Below are 14,535 nucleotides of genomic sequence, written 5' to 3' on the forward strand. Positions count from 1 at the left end.
AATCTGTTGAAATTAGTGGCTTGTTGCAGGTAAGATTTGAGTTATGAAGCTGTGAAAATTTTCCGCCCCGGAAATGTACCCTGATATCCAGGACGTCACTGTAGTACAATACGAAAGTGTAAGGCCGCCAGGGCTAAAGTAGAAGTATGATCTGATTAATAGGCCTACATATTTAATTAAAAAAAAAAAAAAAAGTTTCGAAAGTAATGTGGGTCATAAAATAGAGAGACCGCCAACTTTGGCTAGACAGCTCAGGGTTGGAAGAACGTCGGCAAATTAATCCCGAGGACGTTGCTAGTATTCAATTTCAGGGGTCGAAATTGCCACTAGCCCGCTAGCCCGGGACTACCAGAGTTACGGCCGGGCTACTGATTTTTCCAGTTTGATAGCCCGAAGGGCTAGTGGAAAAATAATGCCAAAATCATCATCACAAACAATAAAGAACTATGTTATTGGTGTATTGTAAAGTTTGAGCCGCCTCGCGAGACATAATGTGTCTTTCGGGCTACCAAAATCTAATCAGGGCTACTAAAAATTGTTGGTCACTAGCCCTGCTGACTACCATGGAAATACACTTAATTTCGACCCCTGAATTTGTTTTCAAGTTAATTATAATACTCTTGAATAGCCTATAGCCTGTTCCCCACTTTCTCTCTAATCAAAAGGATTATTTCATTTGAACTAACGAATTAAAAGTGGTGGCAGGATACGTACCTTTTTCCCAAAATATATTATGACAACTAGTCACTAAAAAAAAAATGTACTAAAAATTGCCAAAAATAAATGCAACGGTTTGCAGTCAATCCAGGGGCGTGCGAAAGAGATGTGTCAAGCGCCCTCTCTAGTTTGTTGCGTTTTAATGTCTGGTTCCTACGCGTAACAACGTAGATTGAGATAGCCTTACTGGTTAGTCAGCAGTTGTCACATTATTTTTGGGTCATCTTATTTTTTTGACGGCGGCGAGTGTGAACAGTTTCACTTTGGTAAGATTTTGGAAGGGATTTTAAGAGTCAAATGCTCACAGATTTTCACAAAACTTGTAGGTTTTGGTATAAAAACTTACCATTCATTAAACTGTTTTGCTTAAATTAAATGGTACGACTTGGTCTTGGAATGGACTCAAAATTTACAATGAAGCGGGCGGCCCGCGAGCGAAGGGAAAGCCTTTCCGAAAGGCCATTGCTTCCTGCTGCCGGTCCACTGCCAGTGCAAGTGCAAGTGGAGTGCAGTGGAATGTGATTTAGCATCGGGCCCACTGACACTCGACTCATTACCCGAAAAGTTCGGCAGTCATGTTTTGGGGTTCAAATGTTTACTTTCGTTCTGATTATTCTCTCTCATTTCTGTTGGGTATGTTTGACAATTGACAACTTGACATTGAGTCTGACTATACTATTACTAGACGATGTGACCTATCATGCCTATGTTTACATTCAAACCGCCCTCTGTTGACAAAACACTCTATACGTCATGTTTCGCCGGGCACTGAGTTGTGCAGTCACAGTAAGATTGCGTACACTTTCGAGCTGGCTGCCAAAACACAAAGGTTTTGCCCGGCGGTATGCGCACGAATCATGTTATGGTTTTCGTGTGACGTCAGAGGTCACATCGTCTATATACATACTTATACTAAGTATAGCAGGCCCCTGTAGATGTAGTTACTAATAATATACGCCTCTCTACTTCAATGACAATGAGGTACATCACAATACTATTACTAACTAACCCCCCCCCCCCCCCATAAAAAAAAAGTACAAAACAAGGCTATTACTTTATTAGTAATTACTAAAGCCTAAAGGCACTGCAAGTGGTGGCGGACATGCGCCCAGAACCTCAGTTTGGGTAAGAATTAATGACGTCATGCATTAATATTAAGAGAGACGCATATTGCTTGGCTCGATGCTTTTGACAATGAATAATTGCTTAATATTTATTGACAATCACATTCACCTTCATATTTTCAGGTTTTGTCGCCAGATGATGACGAAACACCCATCATTTCCCTCCGCCATGGCAAACTCTTCGGAGAGGTAAACCATTTTTCCGCACTTTATTATGCCTGAAATAATAAACAATTGCGCAGATTGCAACTACTCTCTTCTCCAATTTAAAATTGAAACAAGTATTTGTTTGAGTCACCGTTATGTACAGTGAGGTATTTGTATTGTATCGGGAAAGTTCTAGGTCACAATTTCATAAAGCAAAGCAAGTAATTGACAGGGGTACCAGTTGCAGCAACGGTAACTGTATGGTGTACTCTGGCTGGTAACCTATTTTTACTAAGCAAGAGTTTTGTGCTAAGCAAGTTTTGTGCTTACCGGCTTTATGATTGACCAATGTCATTGTCAAAGAGCTGCTTGAGCACACAAAAAATGCTAATCACAAAAAGATGCTTACCAGAATACGCTTACCAGCCAAAATATCATGTCACTCAACAATTTATGACTGGTATCCTGTTCTAAACACAACAGTTTTTTATCAATATTTTCTGCTTAAACAGCTCTATAAAATATAAGCAACTTTATGTGTGAACTATACCAGAAAAAGATTGCTTTTAAAGGCAGTGGACACTATTGGTATTTGTCAAAGACGAGCCTTCACAGATGGTGTATCTCAACATATATGCATAAAATAACAGACCTGTTATTTTGTCAATTTGAGCTCAACTGGTCATCGAACTTGCGAGATAACAATGATAGAAAAAAACACCCTCGTCACACGAAGTTGTGTGCTTTTACATGGTTGATTTCGAGACCTCAAGTTCTTAATCTTAGGTCTTGAAATAAAATTCAAGGAAAATTACTTCTTTCTCGAAAACTTCAGAGGGAGCAACCTCTCCCCATTACTCGTCACCAAGAAAGGTTTTATGCTAATAAATATTTTGAGTAATTACCAATAGTGTCCACTGCCTTTAAGGTTGTATATTTCACAAATTAACTATTATGTTTGTTTTTTCTTCCCCTGTTTTTTTCTTCAGGTCAGTCTGGTTTTCAGTATGCCGAGAACAAACAGCATCAGGGCTGCAGCCCACTGTGATCTCATGGTACTGGATAAAGCAGACCTACAGAACGTACTACATCATTACCCTGAAGGTTTGCCAATCTAGTCTTTCAAAAGTCTACCTTTAGCCCGAGTCACACTGCAGTGATAACGAAAAACGATAACGATCACGACGCAAAGAGAATGTATTAGTTGAATAAGCTTGTGCGTGTTCTGTGTCGAGCAATTCAACCAATAGAATGTTCTGTTTGCGTCATGATCGTTATCGTTTTCGTTATCGCTGCAGTGTGACTTGACCTTAAACCTGGGAGACTAGTGCGACTAGTGTCACATTCGTGACTATTGATTGCTAGTCGAGGTGCGACTGCCATTTTTCAACTACTTGGTTAATCGTGCCGCCATCACTACTACAAAGGTTGCAACCTGTTTTATCAACCCTTTCAGCGTTCAGTTCACTACTGCGCCTGCGGCAAACACTTTGCCTCAATGCATCTTGGGAATTAAAAATAAGTCGCGACTAGTGTCCAAGGTGTGACTATTTGAGGGAGGCACAACTAGTCGAGTAGTAAGTTTCACTAGTCGCACCAGCCTAATTCTAACCACCCCAGCCCCGTCAAAATCTAACAGGATGTAAACCAATATTGCTTTGTCCTTCGGATGGAACATAAAGGCCGTAGGTCCCGGGTGTTGTGTAATGCACGTAAAAGAACCCAGTGCACTAATCGCTAAGAGAATAAGTGTTTCTGGCAGGGGCTTGCATTTTTGTGCAGCTTTATGAAACTCGGCACGTGATCTTTAAAGGCACTGGACACTATTCGTAAATGTCAGAGACCAGTATTCTCACTTGGTGTATCTTAACATATGCATAAAACGACAAACCTGTGAAAATTTGAACTCAATTGGTCGTCGAAGTTGCGAGATAATAATGGAAGAAGAAAGACCCTTGTAACATGCAGTTGTGTGCTTTCTCAGATGCTTGATTTCGAGACCTCAAAATTAGATTTTGAGGTCTCAAAAGCAAATTTGTGAAAAATTACTTCTTTATGAAAACTTCAGAGGGAGCCGTTTCTCACAATGTTTTATAGTATCAACAGCTCTACATTGCTTGCTACAAAGTTAAAGCTAACCATTATTTTGATTAATTACTAAATAGTGTCGAGTGCCTTTAATAAAGAGGGCTTTATCCATGGTCAAAGTTAGTTGAAATATAAATGTTGTTATGTTTGGATGTTTCAGTTGCAAGGAAGCTGCAACGTATCGCAGAGGAGCGCTGCGACGCTGCAGGTAGACTCGAAGAGAGAGTACGCGCAGGAGAGGGTATCATCCCTGCCTCCAAGAGCCTTCGTAGGATCTCACATAGTAAGACGAGTACACAGTCGCCAAGTAAGTTCGTCATCAGTAATTCAATTCAAGTCATATATTTCATACTACTCAAAATATTACATAGATCTATAAGCAAAATATTAAGCACATAGGATGGAAGGAAACAAATTAATCTATGTATACCAAAGTAAAGAGAGCATGAGGCTGTCAGATTAAAGATGCTATGCTATTGATTCAGGGCATTCCTTGACGAGAGCCAACATGACGCAGGGCGACAGAAATTCCATGGAAGCCTTCGACATAGAGGAACTCGTCAGCGTTCATCACGGCTCGTGCACCGCGGTAAGTTCACTTCACTCTTCCACTCATCTGGGAACATTCCAAATACAGTCAAAGTCAAATGTTGCCTTTTGCTTTGTTTCAAATACACAATTAAACCTACCTATACTAGGATTTGAACTGCCTCTAGCTACCGGGCAATCTCGGTGGTCTAGTTGGTATGACACTGCTCTAGAATTGCAAAGTTCATGGGTTCGAATCCCACCCGAGTAAAAACTGCCTGTGATTTTTTCACAGGACTCGGGGAAAGTACCGAGTATACAGTGCTACACACATTGGTGTATATGGGTAAAAACCAAAAAATTAATATACCTATTTCTTGTTTCCACATACTCCAGTCTTCTGAAACTCAGTGAATTAGCTTATTTTTGTACTGAGGAAGCAATTTAGACTACTTGTGACGATAAAAATGGTTTTTATCTGTTGTTCATTTGGTATCTTTGTTACGAAAAGGATACCAGTGATTGTGGCTGTGCACAAATGTGTTCGCTTAGGGTCTATTCCCATTTTAAAAAGGGATTTTAAAGGATTGTCAGGGCTTGCAAAATAGTTGCAGACTCGATCGAACAAATACATGAAGAAACCAATCTATTAAAATTTTGGCTTAACCTGTTGTGTGAATCGGGAGAACTAGAATACCTTTAAGAACGGATTAAGCTGGTTCAAACTTCCTGCAGAGCGATTAAGATACCAATTTTGACGTCACAATCTGCGATGTGCTTAATTTCTATGAAACATTCGCAGCAAAAACAGCTGTAACGTTGAAAGTTGCTTCGCCATCTAAGCTTGGGCGATATTGATTTATTTTATTCACGATATATCGCCGACAGTATATTGCGATATTCGATATAATCACGATTAATTAAATTTGACATCATCAGTCTTCAAACTCCAAGTGAAAGTTGTAGAAGAGACAGTCATAGCATAAGAGAGGTGTTCTAATGACCTATTCTTCTGGTTTTACTCCAAACCTATGGGGTGCAAGATGTCTCAGCTAGCAAATACATCGCGATATTGCGATATTTAATCGATATCGCGATATATTGCGATATATCGATATTTCGATTAAAACCAAATCCATCCGATATCGAAATCGTTTCCAAATTAATATCGCGATATTCGATAATATCGCGATATCGCCCAAGCTTATTGTCATCTCAGGAAGTTTTAATTGGGCTTAGCTAGGTTTTTGAGTCACAGATGGTGAAGATTTGACTAATCCTGGCCATCTTAGAATGCGTTTGTCTACTGGTCCAAGTTCTAACTCTTCTCATCTCCTTGCCTTGGTCTGTTTTATTAACTGGTTCTCTTGCCTTTATATTTCTTTACTTATTCCTGGTTGTTGGTGGTTGAACTACTTCTCACAAGATTTTGATTGTTTGTGAATGTTAACTTCTCTTGAAATGTTTTGAAATGTTTGACCGCACAAATAATAACCAAATATCTTTCTGCTATGTTAGGGCGACTTTTCTGTCTACAAAATTTACCCTCCCCCATCAACTTTATTTCTACATGCCCCACTTTTCTCAAACTCTGTGAAACGGCTTGTTTCGAGTTCAAGGAGTCAAAATAGTAGAACAAAGTTTTAGAGCATTGCAGAATTGTTGCCAAAATGTATTGCGTCTTGCATAACAAGTGGAAAAAACGGAGCCTACAAACATGTACCAATCAATCCCTTGCATTTTCTGCCATCATTGGGTGCATTCGGATAGGGTCACTTGGGGCTGACCCGAGGTGCACTGACGTCACGACGAGAAGGCTCACGTGATGATGCGTCTGGTTTTTTTTCAGGTGGAGCGTGGGTAAACATAGATCCCTGCACATGTTTGTACTGGAAAACAAAGTAGGCGACTTTTCCAGGACGAACGTTGGGTAATTATGTGCCAACGTTCGTTCTGGAAAAAAATAAAATACGCCATATAGGGGTCGACCCAGGGAAGCTAATCGGATGCACCCTTTTGATGACATGTGGACAAACCCTGGATAACCCTGTTTCAGCTCCAAGAGTATGGCAGAGTGCCCCTGGGCAACACTGCCCCTGGGGGCAGTTGATTTGGGTCAACAGTCCAAATCAGTTTTGTGTGGCCCTCACCTTGAAGTGGCCATCTATAGCCTTGTGATGTAAGGCGATATCTCTTTAAAAAAGATTGTAAAGTTTAAAATCTGTGTAACCCAAATTCGATTCGCTTTTGCATGGAGTATGAACCAGGCTTCATACAGATAAAACTGCAGAGCGTCGCCCTTGCATAGCATATATACATGTATAGTGAACGACTGATTAACATTTTCCATCATTAATAACTTGTTAATTCAATTGTCTGTCATGTCATAATAGCAAAGCCCAATAAGGATAGCCACACCGGTAAGATTTCTGTCGTCCGTTACGCAAAGTAGTCTCTGTATTTATTTATTTATAATATTTTACAGGACAGCAGTGACTTATATTGAGTTTGCGTTAACGGGGCATGTCACGACCTAGCGGTTAAGAGCTCTGGATTCAAGCTTAGGGCCTGATTTCATACATGAGCTGCTAAGCACAACAATTTGCTTTAAGCGTGAAATTTCTTTCTTGATAAAAACAAGAGTACCATCCAAACTTTCATTTGTTGCATATTGCGTAGTATTCAGCTGTTCTTTGCTTATCCTAAAAATCACGTGGAAATTTGGTTGGAGATCCTGTTTTTATCAAGGCAAACATTTCTTGCTAAGCAAATTCGTTGTGCTTAGCAGCTATATGAAATTGAGCCCTGGTGTTTGATCAGCAGAGTGTGGGTTCAAATCATGGTCGTGACACTTGCTACATAAAATTGGGGAGGTAGTGCTTTCTGCTCTACCGGCCAGGCTTCGGACTGATGATACCCAAGCCTACATCCGTATGGACTGTAAAAGGGGTAACCCTGCTTTAGCCCTAGGAGTAGGTGGCAACAGCCTCTGGAAAAAAATTGTAGCCCACACAGTGAAGTGGCTTTGTGTGTCTAGCTACTTGCATTTAAAAAAAACTTTTTGTTTTAACTCCATGTATATTTCAGCTTTGCTGTGTAGATTTGTTCTTGGAAAACTTGTCTTGCTTTTTTTCTTGATATAATTATTAGCTGTGCTTGTAGGAGGTCCATGCCTTGTGGCTGTGTTTTGTTTTATGCTGTAGTAGGTACGTCTGTATTGCATGCTTCACTGTGTGTGTTTGTTTCCATAACTTCCAACTTGATGTTGCAGCACAACAGAACTTCCATCGGTAATTTTATCTCAAATAAACTTTCCCTGTGTCACTCCAAAGATCTTGAGAAAATTTAATTAGCCGTTGCAGATTTCTAAAGGGAACAAATTTTAAGGGAGTGACACAAGAATGTTTTTCATGATTTTTTTTTCTGATTTTTTTTCTTCAAAACATGTAGCAGGGTACCAGTTGCAACAGTGTAAACTTAATGTAATTTTGGCCGGTTGCAGGATTCTGCTAAGCAAAACTATTCTGCGCTTAGCAAGTTTTTTTACTTCAGGCTTTATGAAATTCAGCCTTGAACAGAGTTCTACTATAACATGATAACTGACCCTCAAAACGTGGATTTTACGTACTGTCCTCACAGAGGATCCATCGACAGATCGGTCAGTGGTGGGAGGACTTCTGCGAGCTGATCAGAGAGACTGTGGTCATGCCTGGGTCTCGTTTTGCCAAGATGTGGGAACGTGGCGTTCTGCTGATCATACTCCTGATCTCACTCTTGTATCCGTACTGTGCCAGCTTCATCGGTAAGTATAAGGCAATCCAATTAGTAAACTAGTTATAGTTATAACATTTATAACTAGTAAAATAGTTATGATAGCTATAACTAGTTAACTATAGATAGGGAACATAGCGTACTGCTGATCATACTCCTGATCTCACTCTTGTATCCGTTCTGTGCCAGCTTCATCGGTAAGTAAAAGGCAATCCAATTAGTAAACTAGTTATAGTTATAACATTTATAACTAGTAAAATAGTTATGATAGCTATAACTAGTTAACTATAGATAGGGAACGTAGCGTGCTGCTGATCATACTCTCCTGATCTCACTCTTGTACCCATACTGTGCAAGCTTAATTGGTAAGTATGTATTAGACAATTACTAGTTACGATATGCAATAACTATAATTATAACACACCTCTTGTCTTTTCTGTATTCAGGTTGGCTGAAACACGGTCATGTGGGATGAACTAATATAGTCTAGTGATCGCGCGCACGCGCGTTTGCGGGAACTAGTTCCCGAGCGGGCACTAGCCTTTGAAAATAGTGCCCGGTTGCAGCGCCCTCTCTTGACTTGAACCGTGAACAGCAACTACAAAACTTCCTTCCTTTTCCAGATTTCTGTTCTTATTTGACAATTAAGACCGAGCTGTGTTATAAAACACATATTAACTGGCATAATTCGGTAACTAGTGTACGTCTATTCCCCCTCGGGCCTGTGAGTGACCAGAAGAGGGGCCTAAATAGGTCCCTCTTCTGGTCATTCAAAGTCCCTCAGGGGAATAGACTTACACTAGTTACCTCATTGCCAGTCAATATGTGTATACTTGTGACGAGAAATAGTATAACTTGTAAACTACATGTAGTTATAGTTACAATAGGTGTTACTCAAAAACTGGTCATAGTTCAAACGGCTATAACTTGTCAGCTAGTTTTAGTTATAAAAGCTATTACTAGTAGACTAGTTATGGTTATATGTACTAGTTAAATCTAACAAGTGTCATAACAAAGAGAGATATGTGCATGTTTGCACTGACATCCGTGCTATTTTGAGCCAGATACAACATTTGATACTTTCAAAACTCATGATCAAAATTAAACACTATTGTAGGAGATTCAGCATTTTTGCACTGACATAAAGTTTACATTTAAGCAAAAATGTTGTACTTTGGCCCATTACATCCGTGCTATTTTGAGCCAGATACAACATTTGATACTTTCAAACTCATGATCAAAATTAAACGCTATTTTAGGAGATTCAGCATGTTTGCACTGACATAAAGATGTTCTTTTATGGTGATGTAGTCTTATCGCCTAATCACGTCACAATTGCATCATATGACGGGCTGCCAATCTCAACGATTAACCTTTATAATACACTATATATAATGCGCTTCTCTTGTTGTTAATTTTTCCACAGCCAATGGTAGAAATGGCGCACCGCCAAGTCCAGATTTTGAAGGTACAAGTAAGAGCAAACATTTTTATTCCGTATTTGATAAGATTTTCATTTTACTTTATTTTATACGCCAGCAAACATTGATAAGAGACATTAGGCCTTTTCACACTACAAAAAATCTCTGTGTTGGACATGGATACGATCCGGATATGTTCACTGACCTTTTCACACTACAACTTTTCAACATGGTGTCGATCCGGGGATATGGCGCTTTATGCGTGTCTAAACCAACCCTGCCCGGGAGGTGGGTTGTATAAATCTCTATCCATGTCGAAGATTCCAACACGGATCGAAAGCCGTAGTGTGAACACCTCAGGGGTAATTTTTGATCCATGTTGAGTGTGCCATCCGCGCACACTACAGTTGTCCAGCGCGTAAAGAAAAAAAATGCGTACAAGGGGCTGCGTACATAAAAAGTAGCCGCGTCCTGCTGCGATCTGCATAAGACCTTGCAGAGTGAAACAGGCGCATAATATCCGTATCGAAAGGTACACAGATAACCAAAAAGCTGATTTCGCGCAGAGCTAGTGTGAAAGCGAAGCTGTTCGTATCCATGTAGAAACCAAAACGGACCCTATCCGGGTAAGTTTTGACACTGATCGAAGGTCGATAGTGTGAAAAGGCCTATTGAAACATTTGCAAAACAAAGGATCTACAAGAGCAAACAATACAATAGTTTTAAGAAGACTAGTGTAAAAACACCTAGAAAAATACTGAGGAAACCAGCGTGGCGTGCAGACACGTGAAGGAAAGAACATCCAGTGAGGGGTGGTGTACTTACGATAAGTAGAAAATAATAAGATAAGCTAATAAGAGTCACACTTAAAGGCAGTGGACACTATTGGTAATTGTCAAAGACTAGCCTTCACAGTTAGTGTATCTCAACATATACATAAAATAACAAACCTGTGAAAATTTGAGCTCAATTGGTCATCGAAGTTGCGAGATAATGAAAGAAAAATAAGCCTAGTTACACGAAGTTGTGTGCGTTTAGATGGTTGATTTCGAGACCTCAAGTTCTAAATCTGAGGTCACAAAATCAAATTCGTGGAAAACTACTTCTTTCTCGAAAACTAAGGCACTTCAGAGGGAGCCGCTTCTCATAATGTTTTATACCATCAACCTCTCTCCATTACTCGTCACCAAGAAATGTTTTATGCCAATAATTATTTTGAGTATTTACCAATAGTGTCCACTGCCTTTAAACCAGTGAGTAGAATTCAGATATTTTGATTGATGGTCCCTGTCGCGACACTTGTGTCCTAAAACAAGACACTTAACCATGATTGCTTCGTAAAGTTGGGGAGGGAGTGCTTTTTGCTCTACCCGCCAGGCTTCTGATGGATGATACCCAAGCCTACATCCGTATGGACTGTAAAGGGGGTAGCCCTGTTTCAGCCCCAGGAGTAGGTGGCAACGACCCCTGGAAACAAAAAAAAAGTAGCCCACACCTTGTAGTGGCCTTTAGACCTTCTGTGTCTGGCGACTTGGGTACAAAAAATAAAAAATGGGGAGTTCACCTAATGAGCTACAAATCTAACTTTAAGATCAGACGTAACTCTTTTTGAAAAATCAAGCGCGGGTCCTAACTTTACCCATTTTCCTCTTTTTTTTTCAGATGATGGTAACACCGGTAACTTGTTGCTGATGACACTGATGTACATTATGGATTTTGTGCTACTCTTTGACATCATCGTTCGCCTGAGGACTGCTGTATCAACACCCAACGGTAAGCTGGCAACCCAGCTGGGTTGGTCGTTAATGAATTGGTGTGTTTGCATCGGGCAATACAAGCACAAACACCTCCTTAACAAACACCTCTTCTTGTTTTGTTCTTACAGGTACCTACAAGGACTTCAAGAGCATCACAGACCACTACGTGAAGACCCCGGGCTTCTTTCTGGATGTGGCTGCCATTCTCCCACTGGATTTGCTCTCTCTACTCGTCAAGGAAGGAAACTTGCGCAACAATACGCTTTATTTCCTCTCTTTGAATAGACTGATCAAGGCGTGGAGGGTGGGTACCAGTGCTATCAGTTGACATCATTTGCGAAGTCTGGGAACAAATGCCAGAAAATCTTGTATTTCATTAATTTGGGGTTGAACAATGAAAAGTTTACTAGTGTAGTGATCTCCGAAATAATTGGCACTCTAACTGCAGCTTATTACACGCACCGCTAGGATTAATCCTATCTCGAGTTAGAATGAGTGATGAAAGGATTAATCTTAAGGTAAACAGTGCAAGGCTGAGACCGATGACCGATATAGCCCCAATTTCTACAGGCTTGTTGTTTTATGCTTATGATGGGAAACACCAAGTGAGAAGACTGGTCTTAGACAATGGACCCTTCCCATGAAATATGCTAATCACATTTACTCATGCGTACAGACCCTGTTGGTTGGCAAACGCCATAGAGTTGTGCACTAAGCAGACGCGCAATCGCGTCTGCGTCACGCACCCATTAGCCGTGTACAAAACAGCGCGATGTTCCCTCATTTTGCCAACCAAAACGTTAGTGCGCACGCGCTATGTGCAATTTACATATTTCATGGGAAGGGTCAATTACCAATAGTGTCCAGAGTCTTTAAAACAATTGTATTCTTTGACTTTAAACCACGCTTTACAATAGGTACCCAACTACTTCAAGAACCTGGAGAAAGATCTTGACGTGAACATTGCCACCATCCGGTTCTTCAAGTTCTTCATCTACATTGCCTTGCTGTCCCATTGGAGTTCCTGCCTCTGGTACTTGCTGACGTGCGACTCGGGCAAGTAAGTCAGACTTTCTGTCATAACGTATTCTCATATAAAACTGAATAATTATAAGGCCAGAAATTCCCGTGTCTTTTATGCCTAAAGCCCTGCGAATGCCACTGGGAATGCCAATGCGAAGGGAATTTTGGTGATGAAACAATCGGTACGTACTGTTTTTCCAATTTTCGGGTCGGATTATGCACGACTCTGATGGGCACGGCATCGACACAAAGCGTTAAAAATCCAACCAGCAAAGTTTTCTTGCAAGATTTTGGTGTATGTGGTTACTGCACAGCCAAAACTGCCACGCTTGTCATGATGCAAGGCACGTCAATTCTTTAAAACAAAGTCGGGGTTTTTGGTATGGAGTATGCTCGATACAAATTCTGGGCTCAATTTCATATAGCCTGTTGAGCAAGACTATATTGGAAGTTTTACTTAGTGAGGCACCAATTCCAACATTGACTGGTTACCTCTTTCCACCAAGTGGAATTGTTTAACTGCAACTTTTCGCTCAACAGCTCACTGAAATTCTGCCATGATTGGTTTTAAAGGAAATTTCCACCACACAAAATTACCTGTGAATGAGTTATATCTTTGCATGGTAAGAAAAAAAACTACGCAAAAACATCTTAATGGAAATATCTCTACTTCTACTTCTACTCTGATAATATTAATATTGGAATATTATATTCCGGCGCATGCATCTCTTTTCAAAGTGCTGAAGGCGTTTAAACAAAGAGAGACACTCTTTAAGACGGGTTTGAAGTTTTTACCTCTGCAGCTCTCAATTGTTATTTTTTAACAATCTTGTTGGTTAAAGGAACACGTTGCCTGGTATCAGTCGAGTTGGTCATTAAAAAGCGTTTGTAACTGTTTTTAATAAAATGCTGGGTTGAAAGATGTTGTGAAAGTAGAATACAATGATCCACACAAACACGCCTCCAAATTGAGCGGTTTTCCTTTTACCTCGTCGACTAACACGGTCGGCCATATATGGGAGTCATAAAAGGCAGACCGTGCAATTTCGAGGCAAATTTGTGTGGATCATTGTATTCTACTTTTAAAACATCTTTTCAACCATATGCATTTTATAAACGACTTTTGTAGACCAACTCGTCCGATCCAAGGCAACAGGTTCCTTTAACAATATCGTAGCATTTTTAGAAATTATTTATTCAAGTAAAAATTTTCGCAAGCCTCGTGGAAACGCATGTGTGATCAAAGTTAGCTTTCAGTAAAAGCCAAAAAAAGACATGTAGGGTCGATGTGTCATTTTATAAGTTATGTTTATCTGTGAGCAAGTTTGACTGTTAGCTGAATGTCGACTGGCAGGCCTCAAAATAGCCCATGCCACCAACGCCAAGTGCCATGTTGCCCTGTGCTTTTGCTGTTGTGTTCTTTCTTTGCAAAGTTCCAAAATGAAATTTACGTCTTTCTCATATATAACATGTGTAACTGCCCCCTTACCAGTAATCTCCGCTTGTAATCCCACTGTAAAACGTTTCTTCATATTTTGGTTCCAGAACGAGAGAAGAACCGAATTGTTTAGAACCAGCTATTAAAGCCCCTGGACGCTATTGGTCATTGTCAAAGACCAGTCTTCTCACTTGGCTGTATCTCAACACATGCATAAAATAACAAACCTGTGAAAATTTGAGCTCAATCGGTCATCGAAGTTGCGAGATATTAATGAAAGAAAAAAACACCTTTGTCACACGAAGGTGTGTGCTTTCAGATGCTTGATTTCGAGACCTCAAATTCTATTTAATCTGAGGTCTCCAAATCAAATTCGTGAAAAATTACTTCTTTCCCGAAAACGACCTTACTCTAGAGGGAGCCGTTTCTAAGAATGTTTTATACTATCAACCTCTCCCATTACACGTTACTAAGTAAGGTTTTATGCTAATAATTTTGAGTAATTACCAATAGCGTCCACT

The 14,535-nt window shown here is 40.1% G+C and overlaps 1 protein-coding gene across 5 annotated transcripts in view; it reads left to right on the plus strand.

Annotated features, from left to right (window-relative positions):
- The window catches only part of LOC139942582 (uncharacterized), a 154,376-nt gene that overhangs the window by 90,099 nt on the left and 49,742 nt on the right, over positions 1-14,535 (plus strand). For 4 of the 5 annotated variants that reach the window (XM_071939439.1, XM_071939442.1, XM_071939441.1 and 1 more), the window contains exons 7-15: positions 1,965-2,030; positions 2,978-3,092; positions 4,237-4,383; positions 4,562-4,665; positions 8,244-8,406; positions 9,802-9,849; positions 11,459-11,569; positions 11,682-11,857; positions 12,471-12,613. In XM_071939439.1, coding sequence (XP_071795540.1) covers positions 1,965-2,030; positions 2,978-3,092; positions 4,237-4,383; positions 4,562-4,665; positions 8,244-8,406; positions 9,802-9,849; positions 11,459-11,569; positions 11,682-11,857; positions 12,471-12,613 — 1,073 coding nt within the window. The remainder of the gene's footprint in view (positions 1-1,964; positions 2,031-2,977; positions 3,093-4,236; positions 4,384-4,561; positions 4,666-8,243; positions 8,407-9,801; positions 9,850-11,458; positions 11,570-11,681; positions 11,858-12,470; positions 12,614-14,535) is intronic. The other variant, XM_071939440.1, reaches the window with a different exon arrangement.

Source organism: Asterias amurensis, chromosome 10 (genome assembly GCF_032118995.1).
Source record: "Asterias amurensis chromosome 10, ASM3211899v1".
NCBI classification, from domain to species: Eukaryota; Metazoa; Echinodermata; class Asteroidea; order Forcipulatida; family Asteriidae; genus Asterias; species Asterias amurensis.